Source organism: Taudactylus pleione, unplaced genomic scaffold (assembly GCF_031769625.1).
Source record: "Taudactylus pleione unplaced genomic scaffold, aTauple2 ptg001724l, whole genome shotgun sequence".
Taxonomy (NCBI): Eukaryota; Metazoa; Chordata; class Amphibia; order Anura; family Myobatrachidae; genus Taudactylus; species Taudactylus pleione.
Genome location: NW_028286121.1, coordinates 986,581 through 1,006,248, shown reverse-complemented (window position 1 = coordinate 1,006,248; position 19,668 = coordinate 986,581). Strand labels below are relative to the sequence as shown.

General features: G+C 51.8%; 1 protein-coding gene across 3 annotated transcripts in view; it reads left to right on the top strand.

Annotated features, from left to right (window-relative positions):
* The window catches only part of LOC148439525 (uncharacterized), a 41,756-nt gene that overhangs the window by 4,535 nt on the left and 17,553 nt on the right, over nt 1–19,668 (top strand). For 2 of the 3 annotated variants that reach the window (XM_088464644.1, XM_088464645.1), the window contains exons 2-5: nt 238–372; nt 9,339–9,479; nt 15,512–15,622; nt 18,230–18,340. In XM_088464644.1, coding sequence (XP_088320770.1) covers nt 238–372; nt 9,339–9,479; nt 15,512–15,622; nt 18,230–18,340 — 498 coding nt within the window. The remainder of the gene's footprint in view (nt 1–237; nt 373–9,338; nt 9,480–15,511; nt 15,623–18,229; nt 18,341–19,668) is intronic. The other variant, XM_088464646.1, reaches the window with a different exon arrangement.

Below are 19,668 nucleotides of genomic sequence, written 5' to 3'. Positions count from 1 at the left end.
ATTATTATTATGTAGGGTGCAGGTCTCTTTTGTTGGTCCATTGCGTTGTGCTGGAGGAGTTTGTTTTATTCTCCTGCGCTCACTTCCGTTTTATCCCTTGTATATACAGTACGGGTGTAACGAAGGAAAAAGTCATCTGTTATTATTCTGTTATGGGCTGAGAGATTGGCTAATTAGGAGGACGCACCTGTGTCCCTATTGTTTGGTGGTGACGATTGCTGACACTCTCCTCTGTAGGTCGCCCTGCTCCCTGGTTAGAGGACTGGAGACTGTATAGTGTATATAACCAGCACGCCTGGTGTCATTGCGCACAGCGCCCCGGGGACATGAACGCTGCTCTGATCTTCCTCGCTGGGCTCCTGTGCTGCACAGGTGAGAAATACCTTATTTCGTGTCATGATTCCTTGTCTGCCCCCTTCCCCGCTGTGTTTCCTGCTATGCAAGTGTAGGGATCAGCCGCCTCTTGTTCACCTGTGGGAGTATTAATGGAGGAAATCCCTATTCTCAGAGGAGCAGAGGGATTTATTTATTATTATTATTTATTACCAGTTATTTATACAGCGCACACATATTCTGTAGTGCTGTACATAGAATATTCGGCCATTCGCATCAGTCCCTGCCCCAGTGGAGCTTACAATCTATGGCCCTGATTCAGAGCCGGACGCTCTGACTGAGCGCTCGCTCTGAATCAGGGCCGGTCTTTTTTTTTTTTTTTTAGAACGGCCTCCTGGCCGCTCGCATAGCTGTGGGTGACCACCCACAGCTATAGCGAGTGGCCAGGAAGATGGTCGCGATGGTCAAGACCATAGCGACCATTGGGCTTGCGACGAGACCCTTGTGGTAGGGTCTCGTTGCCGGAAGCCCCAGAGAGATTTCGGCTCTAACAGAGCCAAAATCTTTCCCACTGACATCACTCGTGATGTCAGTGGGGCTGCCCCCAAACGGAGGCGTTCACATGGGAACGCCTCCGTTTGGGCAGCCACTCCCCCGGCCCACCCACCAAAGGGGGCGTGCTGTCACTCAACATCAACAGCACGCCCCCTTTGGTACGAGACCCGGAGCGACGGAGTGCCCGTCGCTATCCGGGTCTCGCGCATGTGCAGTGGGCCACCATCGACCCGCTTGCAAGCGCATAGCGCGCACGAGCGGGTCTGAATCAGGCCCTATATTCCCTATCATAAACACACACACATACACACTAGGGTTCATTTTTTTTGTTGGGAGCCAATTAATCTACCAGTATATTATTGGAGTATACACCCTCCAAACATACAGATATGTCCTCACTTACTGGGTGTCCATACGCCATATGGCGCACGCCAGCTGGCGGGACTGAGTCGCCCCGAGAGGAGTACCGATCCGTATTTTTCTTTACATTTTGCGGCTCATTCACATCGCAGACGCAGCGAAACGCCTCTCACAATGCGCTAGAGACGCCGGACTGCGACTTTAACGGCACAGGAATTGGTTTTACACACATACAAAGTCGCAGATGAAGCACGTGGAAACCTGGCGTGAGAAAAAGCCGCAGCGGCCGCTTACATCTGAGCCTTTTTCTCACAGACCCAGTCGCACACAGACGTAGAAATGTCGCACACCCCATTGAGCGGTGTACCTTAGCAATGTAGGATTGCTGCTTCTGTGTGTTTTTTTAATTATGCAAATTAGATGCACATTTTGAGGGAAAAAGGCACTCGGCACGACCGAGACGCCCGGGATCTGGTGCGCCGAGAGGAGCTGTTGGCACGACTGACATCTGTACATGCAACAGCTGCAGGCAACCAAACTTATAGCAATACAATCAGGCAGCATAGGTCCCTCTGACCATGGTATACAAAATCTGACACCAACAGCTGCCTAGTCATCAGTCTAAAGACAGGAATACGAGTATATAGCACTGGCCACAAGACTTGATGGCAAAGTCCGATTAATATATATTTTTTTTATATTTGTGATGCTAAATAATGTGTTATTTGCTGTAATCAATTATTTGTTATTCAGATTCATAACAATGTTTTTGCCGCAGTTCTCCGTGAAGCGCTTGACTCCTGTACCCACAGGTGTCAAGTGGTTTTTACGGCTCATTGATTTTTTAATGAAGGTACAGTCGCTGGTTACATCCGGGATGATGTTTTTGTTTCATGACTTTGCTCATAGTTACATGTACTCAGTGGTGCTCTATACGTGCTCGCTGCTCAGGTGGTGATGGGGCACTCCGGGGGGGGTTGGGTATGAAGCAGTGGCATAACTAGGGTATTTGGAGCCCAGGGCAAATTTAAAAAGGGAGCCCCCTCCCTCTCAACATCACGATATGTGCACGCGGCGAAGGCGCGCGCGGGGAAAAAAATGGGCGTGGTCACTTAAAAATGGGGCGTGTCAACATGACACACCCCTTTATTTTCACGTTGAACATTCCTATCCATATGCACCTTAACCCCAGTAGTACCCCTTATACAGTACCCCCAGTATGCAGTTGTGGTCCCTCTTATGCAGGCCCATAGTAGTGCCCCTTATACAGTATCCCCAGTAGTGGTCCCCCTTATACAGCCCCCAATTAGTTCCCCTTACTCAGTACCCCAGTAGTGGTCCCCCAAATGCAGTGCCCTATGTAGTGTTCCCCCTTATGCAGTGCCCCCAGTAGCAGTCCCCACAATGCAGTGCACCCAGTAGTGGTATCCCCTTATGCAGTGCCCTTTATATAGTGCCCCCAGTAGTAGTCCCCCCCATGCAGGTTTCCCAGTAGTGGTCCCCCTTATGCAGGCACCCAGTAGTGATCCCCCCTATCTAGTGCCCCCTGTAGTGGTCCCCGCAGTGCCCCTAGCAGTAAGCCCCTAATATAGTGCCCCCAGCAGTAGTCCCCCCCCCTCCCATGCAGTGCCCCCAGTAGTGGTCCCCCTGATGCATGCTCCCAGTAGTGACCCCCCCTATCCAGTGGTCCCTGTAGTGGTCCTTCCTGTTATTGCCCCCAGTTGTGGTCCCCCCAGTGAAGTGCCCCTAGTAGTAGGCCCCTTTTATAATGCCCCCAGTAGTAGTCCCCACCCCAAGTAGTGGTCCCCAGTTGAGGTTCCCCCTCCTGATTAAGTGCCCCCTGTAATAGCCCCCCCCAGTAGAGATCCTCCCAATAATGGTGCCCCCAGTAGTAGCCACCACCACCCCCGTTGTGCCCCCACCCCAGTAGAGGTCCCCCCAGTGGTAGCCACCCCCGTTGTGCCCCCAGTAGTGCTGACAGGTTTTTAAAAATATATATATAAAAACTTACCTGAATACACGCTGCTGCTGCTCCTCCAGTCCGCGACGCCGCTCCCGCCGCCGCCGCCCGCCAGTCCTCCCGGGTTGGCGCGCTCAGCATAATGGGACAGACGTCATGACGTCAGTCCCATTACCCACTGCAGGAGCCGGACGGAAGTCCGGCTCTTGCAGTGGGTGCTGCAGCAGTCAATGAGAGTCTATCTGACTCTCATTGGCTGCTGTTTAACACACGCATCGCCGCCAGCGCTGGCGGCGATGCGTGTGTTATGCACAGCCTGAGCCCGCCTCCTAGCGCTATTGGGCAAGCACTCAGGGGGAGGGAACGGGCTCAGGCGTGCAGCACAGGACCGGCGCTGGAAGCCTAGCGCCGGTCCTGTGTAAATGTGTAGCGCTGACCGCACTCATTGCGGTCGGCGCTACACTGGCTAACTAGGGTGGTCGGGCCGGTACCGTGGCCGGCGGCGCCCCCCCCCCCCGTGCCGCCGGTCCAACGGCACCCAGGGCACGCTCCCCGCCCGACCCCCCGTAGTTACGCCACTGGTATGACGGCTGTCGAGCCCCTGGTCAGAATACCGACAGCAACATCCCGACAGCCAGAATCCTGACACCCATAGGGAAGACAGGTAAGTGTTTTCCTAACCCCTACCCTAACCCTCCCTCCCCGGTCCCTAACCTCCCCCCTAGTGCCTAAACCTAACACCCTCTTCCCGGTCCCTAACCCTAACCTCTCCCCTAATGCCTAAGCCTAAACTTCCCCTCCCTGCACTCTAAACCTAACACCCCCTCCCCAGTGCCTAAACCTAACCACCCCTCCTAGTGCCTAAGCCTAAACTCCCCCTCCCCGCACCGCAATTCTAACGCTCTCTACCCGGTGCCTAACCCTAACCCTCCTCCTAATCCCAACCCTGCACCCTAACCTCCCCCTAACACCCCGATACTTACCTTCGGGATGCCTGGGTGTTACACCCAGTGATATTTGCTTTGTGAAATCAGGTAGAGGTACTCAGAATATGCTTATTTCAGCCTTACCCTTATGTACTATTGTACGCCGGACAGTTCAAGCCCTGAGACGCCCACTTTCAATACCCATGGACAGTGCAAATCCGAAACACTCCACCATCGGCGCTCCATTGCGATCATCATCGACGCTTACGACGCTCCAATGGCTGGCGCAGCGCCTCCGCCTGAGCTTTCTGTAAACATGGCCTCTGTGCCTGCGGCTCTGCGTTTGAGAGCAGGTGACTCGCCCGTTGCACTCCCATAACGCCCTCTGCTTGCATTCACTTCAGGCCGTCTCCCAGGGACCCCCATGGGTTTTACGCCACCAGCTTAAATGGGATGCGGCACGTAACAGCCATCTCTGCGTACACTCAGTGGTACGCACGCGTCGCAGGGGCTGCCGGTACTTTTCGCGCCTGCGCAGTAGCAAACAATTGCTCAGCTGCGCAAACGTCAGCCATGCGTCCACCTCTGGATCCACCTGTGGGGCCCACAGACTGCGTATACAGATGCTGACAGTGTCTTAGTCCTTGCACACCTGGCCACATTAATGTACACAAGGGAGGGACGTTGTAGCGGCACATAGTCACGGATGGGCGATCTCCAATAGACGCATCGGGCACCAAGCCAGGAGTTGGGCACCGTCATCTTTTACCTCAGCATTGGGGAGGGTTATCGGAAATTAATTTTCGTATAAAACTGGTGCTGAGCCCCCCTAAGTACTGTACGGAACAGGTGCTGACTGGTTCCTAAGGCCATTCAGAATAAGGTGAGATTTGTTTAGTGCAATGGTTTCTGCAATACTGGAAATCGGCCTGATGTAGAGACGGGCGCAAATCGTGTCTTCTGTGACTCATGTTACTCCCAGCCCTGAATGGAATGACCCACGGAATCCCGTCTGAGCCACCATTGACGCGTGCAGCCACTGCACCCAATTCCTCTGCAGCTATATGTCACCTCTTCCTCCACTTCTCACTTACTGAGCCGGGATACTGCAACAAAAATACCGGGGCCCGTCTGAGACGCACATAGACGCAGATTTATGCCACCACTGCTCCCTACGCCTCTACGCACAATATAACCGCATCATAACAATCCTTGGGTGGATACAAGTCTCTAGTGCTAATTCACTAATATAGGATGTGCACTGCATGGAAATGTAATACAGCCCCAAATTCCAATTGTGTACTTTACTCCCAAATTGCTAGTATATAATACAGCACCAAATTCTCAGTATATAATACAGCTCCAAGTTCCCAGTATATAATACAGCTCCAAATTCCCAGTATAGAGTACAGCTTCAATTTCCCAGTATATAGTACCTTTCCAAATTCCCAGTATATAGTACAGCTCCATATTCCCAGCATATAGTACAGCTCCAAATTCCCAGTATTTAAATTCACAGTATGTAGTACATCTGCAAATTCCCAGTATATAATACATCTCCAAATTCCCAGTATATAGTACATTTCCAAATTCCCAGTATATAGTACAGCTCCATATTCACAGTATTTAAATTCCCAGTATATAGTACAGCTCCAAATTCCCAGTATAGAGTACAGCTTCAATTTCACAGTATATAGAACATATCCAAATTCCCAGTATATAGTACAGCTCCAAATTCCCAGTATATAGTACATCTCCAAATTCCCAGTATATAGTACATTTCCAAATTCCCAGTATATAGTACAGCTCCAAATTCCCATTATATTGTACAGCTCCAAATCACCATTATATAATACAGCTCCAAGTTCCCAGTATATAATACAGCTCTAAATTCCCAGTATATAGTACAGCTCCAAATTCACAATATTTAAATTCCCAGTATATAGTACATCTTCAAATTCCCAGTATATAGTACAGCTCCAAATTCCCAGTATATAGTACAGCTCCAAATTACCAGTATATTGTACAGCTCCAAATTACCATTATATAATACAGCTCCAAATTCCAAGTATTTAGTACATCTCCAAATTCCCAGTATATAATACAGCCCCATATTCACAGTATATAGTACAGCCTCAAATTCCCAGTATATAATACAGCCCCATATTCACTGTATATAGTACAGACCCACATTTCCAGTATATAATACAGCCCTATATTCACTGTATATAGTAGAGACCCAAATTTACAGTATATAATACAGCCCCATATTAACTATATATAGTACAGACCCAATTCCCAGTATATAATACAGCCCCATATTCACTGTATATAGTACAGCTCCAAATTCCCAGTATTTAATTTCCCAGTATGTAGTACAGCTCTAAATTCCTAGTATATACTGTAGTACATCTCCAAATTCCCAGTATATAGTACATCTCCAAATTCCAAGTATATAGTACAGCTCCAAATTCCCAGTATATAGTACAGCTCCAAATTACCACTATATAATACAGCTCCAAGTTCCCAGTATATAATACAGCTCCAAATTCCCAGTATATAGTACAGCTCCAAATTCACAGTTTTTAAATTCCCAGTATATAGTACATCTTCAAATTCCCAGTATATAGTACATCTCCAAATACCCAGTATATAATACAGATCCCAAATTCCCAGTAGATAGCACAGCTCCAAATTCCCAGTATATAGTACAGCTCCAAATTACTACTATATGATACAGCTCCAAGTTCCCAGTATATAATACAGCTCCAAATTCCCAGTATATAGTACATCTCCAAATTCCCAGTATATAATACAGTCCCATATTCACAGTATATAGTACAGCCTCAAATTCCCGGTATATAATACAGTCCCATATTCACTGTATATAGTACAGACCCAAATTTACAGTATATAATACAGCCCCATATTCACTATATATAGTACAGACCCAAATTCCCAGTATATAATATAGCCCCATATTCACTGTATATAGTACAGCCTCAAATTCCCAGTATATAATACAGCCCCATATTTACTGCATATACTACAGACCCAAATTCCCAGTATATAATACAGCCCCATATTCACTGTATATACTACAGACCCAAATTCCCAGTATATAATATAGCACCATATTCACAGTATGTAGTACAGACCCAAATTCCCAGTATATAATACAGCCCCATATTCACTGCATACACTACAGATCCAAATTCCCAGTTGACGATATTAAAATTGAACCTCTATGTACCCCTGCCTGTATCTTCTAAAATCCTACCTATAAACCTCTAAGGATGGCGCTTAATTTGCGTACACAATCATACAGTAAATAGAGACTCCAGACTTAGAACATGTGGTTCCAAAGCACAAAGTATTATTCAAGTAAAAAGTACAGTCAGTTACACGCTATTATGCAGACCCAAAGTACAATATACATATGCCTGCGCTCTGGACCAGATCCCGGCATTCAGAAAGAAAACCTCCGTCAATCAGCATTCAGCAAGAAGACTAAAGACCCAGTGTTTGAGCACACATGTTTATACCCCCCAGAATAGACAGGACAATAGAGAAGTTTCTTGCTTATGCCATTGGTTCCCATGGGGGAAGCATCTGTTACAGAGCGTTTAACAGGCTGGTTCAAGTAGACTCAACCCAGCCTCCAACAACTGGGGGTCTCTGCCCTCCCGCCCCCTAACAGTTGTTCATATAATATACATTTTGTTGCTTGAAGTTTCTGCGGTCCATAAGCTGAGAATGCATGATGCGATCTCCACACTGATAGTACCGGAATTCTGTTGAAAGAGTACACATCAGTACGAAACCAAACACTGCTTTCTTAGCATGTATAAAACCTTAGTTATCAAATATCTTTATTTCACAGCATTTATACTAACTGAACCAACTTAAATCTTATACTTTAAAGCTTATTAAACCTTATGTGTGAATATGTAGTGTGTGAGTATGCGGGGTTTGATATAAAGACGTATTAATGTGTGTATGAGAAATGGTGAACATCTAGCAGTGTGACTTGCTGAGCTTGATAGTTCCACATGCCCACTCTGTCAGCAGTCCCCCCCCCCTTTCCCAAGCTAAAAAGAAAAAAACCTTTATTCTCCCAGTCTCTTGTGTAAATGCAAATAGCCCAACTACATGACACAAACCTAAGATAACACTCTAGTCCAGTGGTGGCTAATCTTGACACTCCAGATGTTGTGGAACTACATATCCCAGCATGCCTTGCCACAGTTTTAGCATGCCCTAATAGCAAAATGGTAGCAGTGCATGCTGGGATATGTAGTTCCACAACATCTGGAGTGTCAAGGTTAGCCACCAAGGCTCTAGTCTTTGAAGTCATGTCATTGCAGGAAGCTTGCTAATGTAAGGTGTGTATTCGAGCCAGACCACCTGTAGTGAGGGCAGACACTGTCCAGGAAGCTTATCTACACAAGCTAGTTGTCACGTAGCCATTTGCTCTATTCAGCTAATGCAATTTTGGCATACTGTAAAGCCATTTCTGAAATATATATCCTTTATAATACGTAAAGTAATGAAATAGGCTTTTGGTGAATCGCCGTAACCTATGGCGATGGTCACAGATGCATTCGCATGATGCTAATAGTATTATCGCCACATGTACTAAAGTGTGAGTTTATCTAAAATGGCGCTTAGGCGGCCATTTTGCAAAATGGCGTCTTGCGGCCAGTCGCAAGATGGTGTCGCTGCGTTTCAATTTTAAACTGATCTTGTCTCAGCCAATAATCCAGTTTCGACATAGTATATAATACAGCCCCATATTCACTGCATATACTACATTTCCAAATTCCCAGTATATAATACAGCACCATATTCACAGTATGTAGTACAGACCCAAATCCCCAATATATAATACAGCCCAACAATTCACACTACTGTATCTTGATTGTAAGCATGACTCCATGACCAAACAGCAACAATTCCTGATTTTGTTTTCAAGATTTTGTTTCAACCTGTATATACTAGTAACACCTGTATATTTGCAATCTCCCGCCCGTGCGATTCTGCCCCATAGGTGACCGCAGAGCTGAATGTTGCTCAATCCACAGCAGAAAAGTGAAAAATCGGTGTTGGTCTCTCAGCAGCATTTAGCTCCCCAGTGGCCCATAGCTGAGATATGACGTGGTTACAGCAGTGTACCGATAATACATATACTGTTTCTATTGCAGCTTACGCGTCAGCCATCCCTCTTTTCATCGTAAAGGCCGTTGTGTTCCATGCCAAGGCCCTGTCCAGCCCCTTACCCTGTGAAGCACCATGCTCCGCCATCACAGAGGACCCCAGCAGAGGAGTCATGGAGACTACAAGAGGTATGTGCCAATACGTGTGTGTATACGTGTGCCAGTGTCTCTGCATGTGTGGATGCGCCTTTTTCTTACTCTCTATGAGGCTTATGTATCAATTATCAGGTTTTAGAACCGATAATTCCCTGCAATGTGTAATGTGAAGTGATAGCTAATGGATCTGCTCTTCTCTCTACTAGACCTCAGTGATGGCCTCACTGCCTCCCCTATGAGTTCTCCTCTCTCCTGACTCCAGCTGTATACCCTCCTGTCTCCTATCTGCTCTCCTCTCTACTAGACCTCATTTATGGCCTCACTGCTTCCCCTCTGAGTTCTCCTCTCTCCTGACACCAGCTGTATACCCTCCTGTCTCCTACCTGCTCTCCTCTCTACTAGATGTCAGTGATGGCCTCACAACCTCCCCTCTGAGTTATCCTCTCTCCTGACTCCAGCTGTATACCCTCCTGTCTCCTATCTGCTCTCCTCTCTACTAGACCTAATTGATGGCCTCACTGCCTCCCTTCTGAGTTCTCCTCTCTCCTAACCCCAACTGTATACCCTCCTGTTTCCTACCTGCTTTCCTCTCTAGACCTCATTGATGGCCTCACTGCCTCCCCTCTGAATTCTCCTCTCTCCTGACTCCAGCTGTATACCCTCCTGTCTCGTATCTGCTCTCCTCTCTACCAGATCTCAGTGATGGCCTCACTACCTCCCCTTAGAGTTCTCCTCTCTACTGACACCAGCTGTATACCCTCCTGTCTCCTATCTGCTCTCCTCTCTACTAGATCTCAGTGATGGTCTCACTACCACCCCTCTGAGATCTCCTCTCTCCTGACACCAGCTGTATACCCTCCTGTCTCCTATCTGCTCTCCTCTCTACTAGATGTCAGTGATGGCCTCCCCTCTGTGTTCTCCTCTCTCCTGACCAGCTGCATACCCTATAGTAGGTCCTTATGTCTACTTCCTCAAACGTTTATGTTTTCTTCCTTCCTCCCTCTCCCCTGACTGCTCTCCCCCCTGTGTGCATCCTCCTTCCTCTCCTCTGTATCCGCCCCTTCCCTGTACATTCTCCACATTTGACCCTTTCCTCTGCATGTGCCTCTCCTCTATGCATTCTCCTCCTTCCTTCATCTCCCCTGACTGAGCTCCATCCCCTGTGCACCTTCCTCCTCTCCTCCCTCTCTTCTCATGTGCCCCTCCCCGTGTGCATCCATCTCCTTCCTCCCTCTCGTCTGCATGTGCCCTGCTCCCTCTATACTTTCTCCTCCTTCCTCCCTTGCCCCTCCCCTGTGCACTGCATTCTCCTGCTTCCTCCATCTCCCCTGACTATGATCCCTCCCCTGTGGATCCTCCTCCTTCCTCTGTCTCCTCTTCAAGTTCTTCTTCCAACCTCTCCCCTGACTGCTCTCTCTCCTGCGTGCATCCTCCTCCTTCCACTACCTTGCATCTGACCCTTCCCTGTGCATTCTCCTCCTTCCTCCCTCTCCTCTGCATGTGTCGCTCCCCTGTGTCTCCTCCTTCTCCCTCTCCAAACAATAATGTTTTTTCTCCTGTTTTAGAAACAATGGGCCTCATTTATCAACGGGTTTTATCACAACAAGTGATAAAACTCGTTGCGTATGATAATGTTGCTCCAGCCAATCAGCTCCCAACTGTCATCTATTTGAAAAATGACAGTTGGGAGATGATTGGCTGGAGCACCTTTTATTATACACAGCGAGTTTTATCACTTGTTGTGAGCGGTAAAACTCATTGATAAATGAGGCCTTTTAATTCAAGTTGTTCTGAATGGAAAAGTTAGTGGCTCAGAGATAGGGAGACCGAGCCCAGCTCCCAACAATGTGATCACTGCTGATAATTCAAATAAAACAAATGGTTTGTATCACATCAGACAGCATTACCCATCAGCCTCTCTGCTTCTGCAGCGCTTGAGTGGAACCTTCATTTTGAAATGACGTCCCTCTCCCCTGCATGTGCCCCTCCTCTGTGTATCCTCCTCATCCCTTCCTCTCCCCTGCATGTGCCTCTCCCCTGTGTATCCTCCTCATCCCTTCCACTCCCCTGCATGTGCCTCTCCTCTGTGTATCCTCCTCATCCCTTCCTCTCCCCTGTATGTGCTCCTCCCCTGTGTATCCTCCTCATCCCTTCCTCTCCCCTGCATGTGCCTCTCCCCTGTGTATCCTCCTCATCCCTTCCTCTCCCCTGCATGTGCTCCTCCCCCTGTGTATCCTCCTCATCCCTTCCTCTCCCCTGCATGTGCCTCTCCACTGTGTATCCTCCTCATCCCTTCCACTCCCCTGCATGTGCCTCTCCTCTGTGTATCCTCCTCATCCCTTCCTGTCCCCTGTATGTGCTCCTCCCCTGTGTATCCTCCTCATCCCTTCCACTCCCCTGCATGTGCCTCTCCCCTGTGTATCCTCCTCATCCCTTCCACTCCCCTGCATGTGCCTCTCCTCTGTGTATCCTCCTCATCCCTTCCTCTCCCCTGTATGTGCCCCTCCTCTGTGTATCCTCCTCATCCCTTCCTCTCCCCTGTATGTGCTCCTCCCCTGTGTATCCTCCTCATCCCTTCCTCTCCCCTGCATGAGCCTCCTCTGTGTATCCTCCTCATCCCTTCCTGTCCCCTGCATGTGCCCCTCCTCTGTGTATCCTCCTCATCCCTTCTTCTCCCCTGCATGTGCCTCTCCTCTGTGTATCCTCCTCATGCCTTCCTCTTACCTGCATGTGCCTCTCCCCTGTGTATCCTCCTCATCCCTTCCTCTCCCCTGCATGTGCCTCTCCCCTGTGTATCCTCCTCATCCCTTCCTCTCCCCTGCATGTGCCTCTCCTCTGTGTGTTCTCCTCATCCCTTCCTCTCCCCTGCATGTGCCTCCCCTGTGTATCCTCCTCATCCCTTCCTCTCCCCTGCATGTTCCCCTCCTCTGTGTATCCTCCTCATCCCTTCCTCTCCCCTGCATGTGCCTCCTCTGTGTATCCTCCTCATCCCTTCCTCTCCCCTGCATGTTCCCCTCCTCTGTGTATCCTCCTCATCCCTTCCACTCCCCTGCATGTGCCTCTCCCCTGTGTATCCTCCTCATCCCTTACTCTCCCCTGTGTATCCTCCTTATGCCTTCCTCTCCTCTGCATGTGCCTCTCCTCTGTGTATCCTCCTCATCCCTTCCTCTCCCCTGTGTATCCTCCTTATGCCTTACTCTCCCCAGCATGTGACTCTCCCCTGTGTATCCTCCTCATCCCTTCCTCTCCCCTGCATATGCCCCTCCCTCGTGTATCCTCCTCATCCCTTACTCTCCCCTGCATGTGCCCCTCCCCTGTGTATCCTCATCATCCCTTCCTCTCCCCTGCATGTGCCTCTCTCCTGTGTATCCTCCTCATCCCTTCCTCTCCCCTGCATGTGCCTCTCCCCTGTGTATCCTCCTCATCCCTTCCTCTCCCCTGCATGTGCCTCTCCTCTGTGTATCCTCCTCATCCCTTCCTCTCCCCTGCATTTGCCTCTCCTCTGTGTATCCTTCTCATCCCTTCCTCTGACCTGCATGTGCCTCTCCTCTGTGTATCCTCCTCATCGCTTCCTCTCCCCTGCATGTGCCTCTCCTCTGTGTATCCTCCTTATCCCTTCCTCTCCCCTGCATGTGCCCCTCCTCTGTTTATCCTCCTCATCCCTTCCTCTCACCTGCATGTGCCACTCCTCTGTGTATCCTCCTCATCCCTTCCTCTCCCCTGCATGTGCCTCTCCCCTATGTATCCTCCTTATCCCTTCCTCTCCCCTGCATGTGCCTCTACTCTCTGTATCCTTCTCATCCCTTCCTCTCCCCTACATGTGCCTCTCCTCTGTGTATCCTCCTCATCCCTTCCTCTCCCCTGCATGTGCCCCTCCCCTGTGTATCCTCCTCATCCCTTCCTCTCCCATGCATGTGCCCCTCCCCTGTGTATCCTCCTCATCCCTTCCTGTCCCCTGCATGTGCCCCTCCCCTGTGTATCCTCCTCATCCCTTCCTCTCCCCTGCATGTGCCCCTCCCCTGTGTATCCTCCTCATCCCTTCCTCTCCCCTGCATGTGCCTCTCCTCTGTGTATCCTCCTCATCACTTCCTCTCCCCTGCATGTGCCCCTCCTCTGTGTATCCTCCTCATCCCTTCCTCTCCCCTGCATGTGCCTCTCCTCTGTGTATCCTCCTCATCCCTTCTTCTCACCTGCATGTGCCCCTCCTCTGTGTATCCTCCTCATCCCTTCCTCTCCCCTGCATGTGCCTCTCCTCTGTGTATCCTCCTCATCCCTTCCTCTCACCAGCATGTGCCCCTCCTCTGTGTATCCTCCTCATCCCTTCCTCTCCCCTGCATGTGCCCCTCCTCTGTGTATCCTCCTCATCCCTTCCTCTCCCCTGCATGTGCTCCTCCTCTGTGTATCCTCCTCATCCCTTCCTCTCCCCTGCATGTGCCCCTCCCGTGTGTATCCTCCTCATCCCTTCCTCTCCCCTGCATGTGCCCCTCCCCTGTGTATCCTCCTCATCCCTTCCTCTCCCCTGCATTTGCCCCTCCCCTGTGTATCCTCCTCATCCTTTCTTCTCCCCTGCATGTGCCTCTCCCCTGTGTATCCTCCTCATCCCTTCCTCTCCCCTGCATGTGCCTCTCCTCTGTGTATCCTCCTCATCCCTTCCTCTCCCCTGCATGTGCCCCTCCCCTGTTTATCCTCCTCATCCCTTCCACTCCCCTGCATGTGCCCCTCCTATGTGTATCCTCCTCATCCCTTCCTCTCCCCTGTATGTGCCCCTCCTCTGTGTATCCTCCTCATCCCTTCCTCTCCCGTGCATGTGCCCCTCCCCTGTGTATCCTCCTCATCCCTTCCTCTCCCCTGCATGTGCCCCTCCCCTGTGTATCCTCCTCACCCCTTCTTCTCCCCTGCATGTGCACCTCCCCTGTGTATCCTCCTCATCCCTTCCTCTCCCCTGCATGTGCCTCTTCCCTGTGTATCTTCCTTATCCCTTCCTCTCCCCTGCATGTGCCTCTCTTCTGTGTATCCTCCTCATCCCTTCCTCTCCCCTACATGTGCCTCTCCTCTGTGTATCCTCCTCACCCCTTCCATCCCCTGCATGTGCCCCTCCCCTGTGTATCCTCCTCATCCCTTCCTCTCCCCTGCATGTGCCCCTCCCCTGTGTATCCTCCTCATCCCTTCCTCTCCCCTGCATGTGCCTCTCCCCTGTGTATCCTCCTCACCCCTTCCTCTCCCCTGCATGTGCCTCTCCCATGTGTATCCTCCTCATCCGTTCCTCTCCCCTGCATGTGCCCCTCTGTGTATCCACCTCCACCTTCTGTATGTGCCCCTTCCATGTACACTCCTCCTCCCTCCCTCTGTATGTGCCCCTCTCTGTGTATCCTCCTCCTTCCTCCCTCTCATTTGCATGTGCCCCTCCCTTATGTGTCTTTTTCCCTCCCACTCATCTGCATTTGCCCCTCCCCTGTGAATCCTCCTCCCTCTCTCTCACCTGTATATTCTCCTTTCCGTTCTTCTGCATGTGCCCCTCCCGTGTATATCCCCCTCCTCCCTCTCTCTCCCCTGCATGTGCCTTTCTTCTGCTCTAGTTTTCCCTTACATGTCCCCCATCCTTTTTGTAATGTCCCTCCTTCCTCCCCTCTCCCCTACATGAACCCCTTCTGTGTTCCCTCCCTCTCTTTTGAATGTGCCCTTTCTCTGTGTATCCACCTTCTACCTCCCTCCTTTTTTCTGCCAGGGGCCATTTTGACATTATTCACAGGCCTGATCACATCACATGGAGGGGCAGGGCCACAATCACCGGTGATTAAAGCAATGCCTGGGGCATCCTGAGGATTTTCCGGTCAGCTGTAAGGGCAGCGATGTGACCATCTGAAGCCACCAAAGGACACTCCAGGTGGCACTGCTGCATATATCCTGGCTGCAGTGTGCCATCCTAGGCACTCTGCTAGCCAGATGAGGATAGCAGAAAACATCTCAGAGGGGCAGACCAAATGATTCCGGGGACCTTATACGGCCCCCGTGCCTGAGGATCCCCATCCCTGCTCTAAGCAATCATTTTTTTTCTCCTGTTTTAGAGGCTGTAAAACAAGATATTCTGAATGGGACTGGCAGTGGCTCAGCGATAGGGAGACCGATCCCAGCTCCCAGCAATGTGATCACTACTGGGGATTCAAATAAAACAAATGGTTTGTATCAGGTCAGACAGCATTACCCATCAGCCTCTCTGCTTCTGCTGCACTTCGTGAAACTCTCATCTTGTTATTATCTCCCTCTCCCTGCATGTGCCCCTCCTTCCATCCCTCTCCTCTACATGTGTCCCTCCTTCCATCCCTCTCCCCTACATGTGCCCCTCCTTCCATCCCTCTCCCCTACATGTGCCCCTCTCACCATCCCTTTCCCTGCATGTGCCCCTCCTTCCATCCCTCTCCCCTACATGTGCCCCTCCTTCCATCCCTCTCCCCTACATGTGCCCCTCCTTCCATCCCTCTCCTCTGCATGTGCCCCTCCTTCCAACCCTCTGCCCTGTATGTGCCTCTCCTTCCATCCCTCTCCCTGCATGTGCCCCTCCTTCCATCCCTCTCACCTACATGTGCCCCTCCTTCCATCCCTCTCCTCTGCATGTGCCCCTCCTTCCATCCCTCTCCTCTACATGTGCCCCTCCTTCCATCCCTCTGCCCTGTATGTGCCCCTCCTTCCATCCCTCTCCCCTACATGTGCTCCTCCTTCCATCCCTCTCCTCTGCATGTGCTACTCCTTCCATCCCTCTCCCCTACATGTGCTCCTCCTTCCATCCCTCTCCTCTGCATGTGCCCCTCCTTCCATCCCTCTCCTCTGCATGTGCCCCTCCTTCCATCCCTCTCCCCTACAAGTGCCCCTCCTTCCATCCCTCTCCTCTGCATGTGCCCCTCCTTCCATCCCTCTCCCCTACATGTGCCCCTCCTTCCATCCCTCTCCTCTGCATGTGCCCCTCCTTCCATCCCTCTCCTCTGCATGTGCCCCTCCTTCCATCCCTCTCAATGCATGTCCCCCTCCTTCCATCCCTCTCCCCTACATGTGCCCCTCCTTCCATCCCCCTCCCCTGCATGTGCCCCTCCTTCCATCCCTCTCCCCTGCATGTGCCTCTCCCCTGTGTATCCTCCTCACCCCTTCCTCTCCCCTGCATGTGCCTCTCCCATGTGTATCCTCCTCATCCCTTCCTCTCCCCTACATGTGCCCCTCCCCTGTGTATCCTCCTCATCCGCTCCTCTCCCCTGCATGTGCCCCTCTGTGTGTCCACCTCCACCTTCTGTATGTGCCCCTTCCATGTACACTCCTCCTCCCTCCCTCTGTATGTGCCCCTCTCTGTGTATCCTCCTCCTTCCTCCCTCTCATTTGCATGTGCCCCTCCCTTATGTGTCTTTTTCCCTCCCTCTCATCTGCATTTGCCCCTCCCCTGTGAATCCTCCTCCCTCTCTCTCACCTGTATATTCTCCTTTCCGTTCTTCTGCACGTGCCCCTCCCGTGTATATCCCCCTCCTCCCTCTCTCTCCCCTGCATGTGCCTTTCTTCTGCTCTAGTTTTCCCTTACATGTCCCCCATCCTTTTTGTAATGTCCCTCCTTAATCCCCTCTCCCCTACATGAACCCCTTCTGTGTTCCTTCCCTCTCTCTTGAATGTGCCCTTTCTCTGTGTATCCACCTTCTACCTCCCTCCTTTTTTCTGCCAGGGGCCATTTTGATATATATAACATTATTCACGGGCCTGATCACATCACACGGGGGGCAGGGCCACAATCACCGGTGATTAAAGCAATGCCTGGGGCATCCTGAGGATTTTCCGGTCAGCTGTAAGGGCAGCGATGTGACCATCTGAACCACCAAAGGACACTCCAGGTGCCTGGACTAGAAGGCTGGCTGTACTGGGGAGGTGGGCAGGCTCACTGGCTGGACTAGGGGGGCACAGGGAATGCTGTATATACTGTGTGGGGAGTACAGGGAAGGCAGGCTGCCTATACAAGAATACTGGCTGGACTTAGGGGGACAGGGAAAGCAGGCTGGATTGGGGGGGGCACAGGGAATGCTAGATGGACAGGGGGTGGGGAGCAGGGAAGGCTAGCTGGACTGAGGGGGTCTCAAGAAACGCTGGCTGGACTGGGGGGGGCAAAGGGAATGCTGGGTGGACTGTGGGTGGAGAGCAGGGAAGGCTGACTGGACTGGGGCAGGGAAGACAGGGTGGGTGGCTGGCTGGCTGGCTGGATTGGTGTTGGGCACAGGGATGGCAGACTGGCCAGACTAGAGGGCTGGCTGAACTGGGTGGGAGGGAGGCAAGCAGCAGGAAGGCTGGCTGGACTGGGGTGGGGGAGTAAGGCAGGGGTAGCATACCTTGTTTAGAAAGAGAGGGGTCCTGGGTGGCATGGGTGCAGAATACACCGGGCAGGAGGTAGAGTCAGAGCATCGGCGTCACGGCATTTGGAATATGGAGCCAGCCGCGAGCCAATCACAGCTCAGCTCGCGGAACGGCAGCCAATCAGGAGCGGCCGTTCCTGATTGGCTGCTGTTCCGCGAGCTGTGATTGGCTCACGGACGGCTCAATATTTAATTCAAGCGCAGCCTATGCTCTGTCTCCTGTGACTGTCAGCCACCCAGTGCATTGCGCACCGCTGCTGCCCGGGCCCCATCTCTCTCCGGGCCCGGGACTGGATTCCCGGCAGTCCCCCCCTGATGGCGGCTCTGATTCCGGGGACCTTATACGGCCCCCGTGCCTGAGGATCCCCATCCCTGCTCTAAGCAATCATTTTTTTTCTCCTGTTTTAGAGGCTGTAAAACAAGATATTCTGAATGGGACTGGCAGTGGCTCAGAGATAGGGAAACCGATCCCAGCTCCCAGCAATGTGATCACTACTGGAGATTCAAATAAAACAAATGGTTTGTATCAGGTCAGACAGCATTACCCATCAGCCTCTCTGCTTCTGCTGCACTTCGTGAAACTGTCATCTTGTTATTACCTCCCTCTCCCTGCATGTGCCCCTCCTTCCATCCCTCTCCTCTACATGTGTCCCTCCTTCCATCCCTCTCCCCTACATGTGCCCCTCCTTCCATCCCTCTCCCCTACATGTGCCCCTCCCACCATCCCTCTCCCTGCATGTGCCCCTCCTTCCATCCCTCTCCCATACATGTGCCCCTCCTTCCATCCCTCTCCCCTACATGTGCCCCTCCTTCCATCCCTCTCCCCTGCATGTGCTCCTCCTTCCATCCCTCTCCCCTACAAGTGCCCCTCCTTCCAACCCTCTCCCTGCATGTGCCCCTCCTTCCATCCCTCTCCTCTGCATGTGCCCCTCCTTCCATCCCTCTCCCTGCATGTGCCCCTCCTTCCATCGCTCTCCCTGCATGTGCCCCTCCTTCCATCCCTCTGCCCTACATATGCCCCCCCTTCCATCCCTCTCACTGCATGTGCCCCTCCTTCCATCCCTCTCCTCTACATGTGCCCCTCCTTCCATCCCTCTCCCCTGCATGTGCCCCTCCTTCCATCCCTCTCCCCTACATGTGCCCCTCCTTCCATCGCTCTCCTCTGCATGTGCCCCTCCTTCCATCCCTCTCCTCTACATGTGCCCCTCCTTCCATCCCTCTCCCCTGCATGTGCCCCTCCTTCCATCCCTCTCCTCTGCATGTGCCCCTCCTTCCATCCCTCTCCCTGCATGTGCCCCTCCTTCCATCCCTCTACTCTGCATGTGCCCCTCCTTCCATCGCTCTCCCTGCATGTGCCCCTCCTTCCATCCCTCTGCCCTACATATGCCCCTCCTTCCATCCCTCTCACTGCATGTGCCCCTCCTTCCATCCCTCTCCTCTACATGTGCCCCTCCTTCCATCCCTCTCCCCTGCATGTGCCCCTCCTTCCATCCCTCTCCCCTACATGTGCCCCTCCTTCCATCGCTCTCCTCTGCATGTGCCCCTCCTTCCATCCCTCTCCTCTACATGTGCCCCTCCTTCCATCCCTCTCCCCTGCATGTGCCCCTCCTTCCATCCCTCTCCTCTGCATGTGCCCCTCCTTCCATCCCTCTCCCTGCATGTGCCCCTCCTTCCATCCCTCTACTCTGCATGTGCCCCTCCTTCCATCCCTCTCCCCTACATGTGCCCCTCCCACCATCCCTCTCCCTGCATGTGCCCCTCCTTCCATCCCTCTCCCATACATGTGCCCCTCCTTCCATCCCTCTCCCCTACATGTGCCCCTCCTTCCATCCCTCTCCCCTGCATGT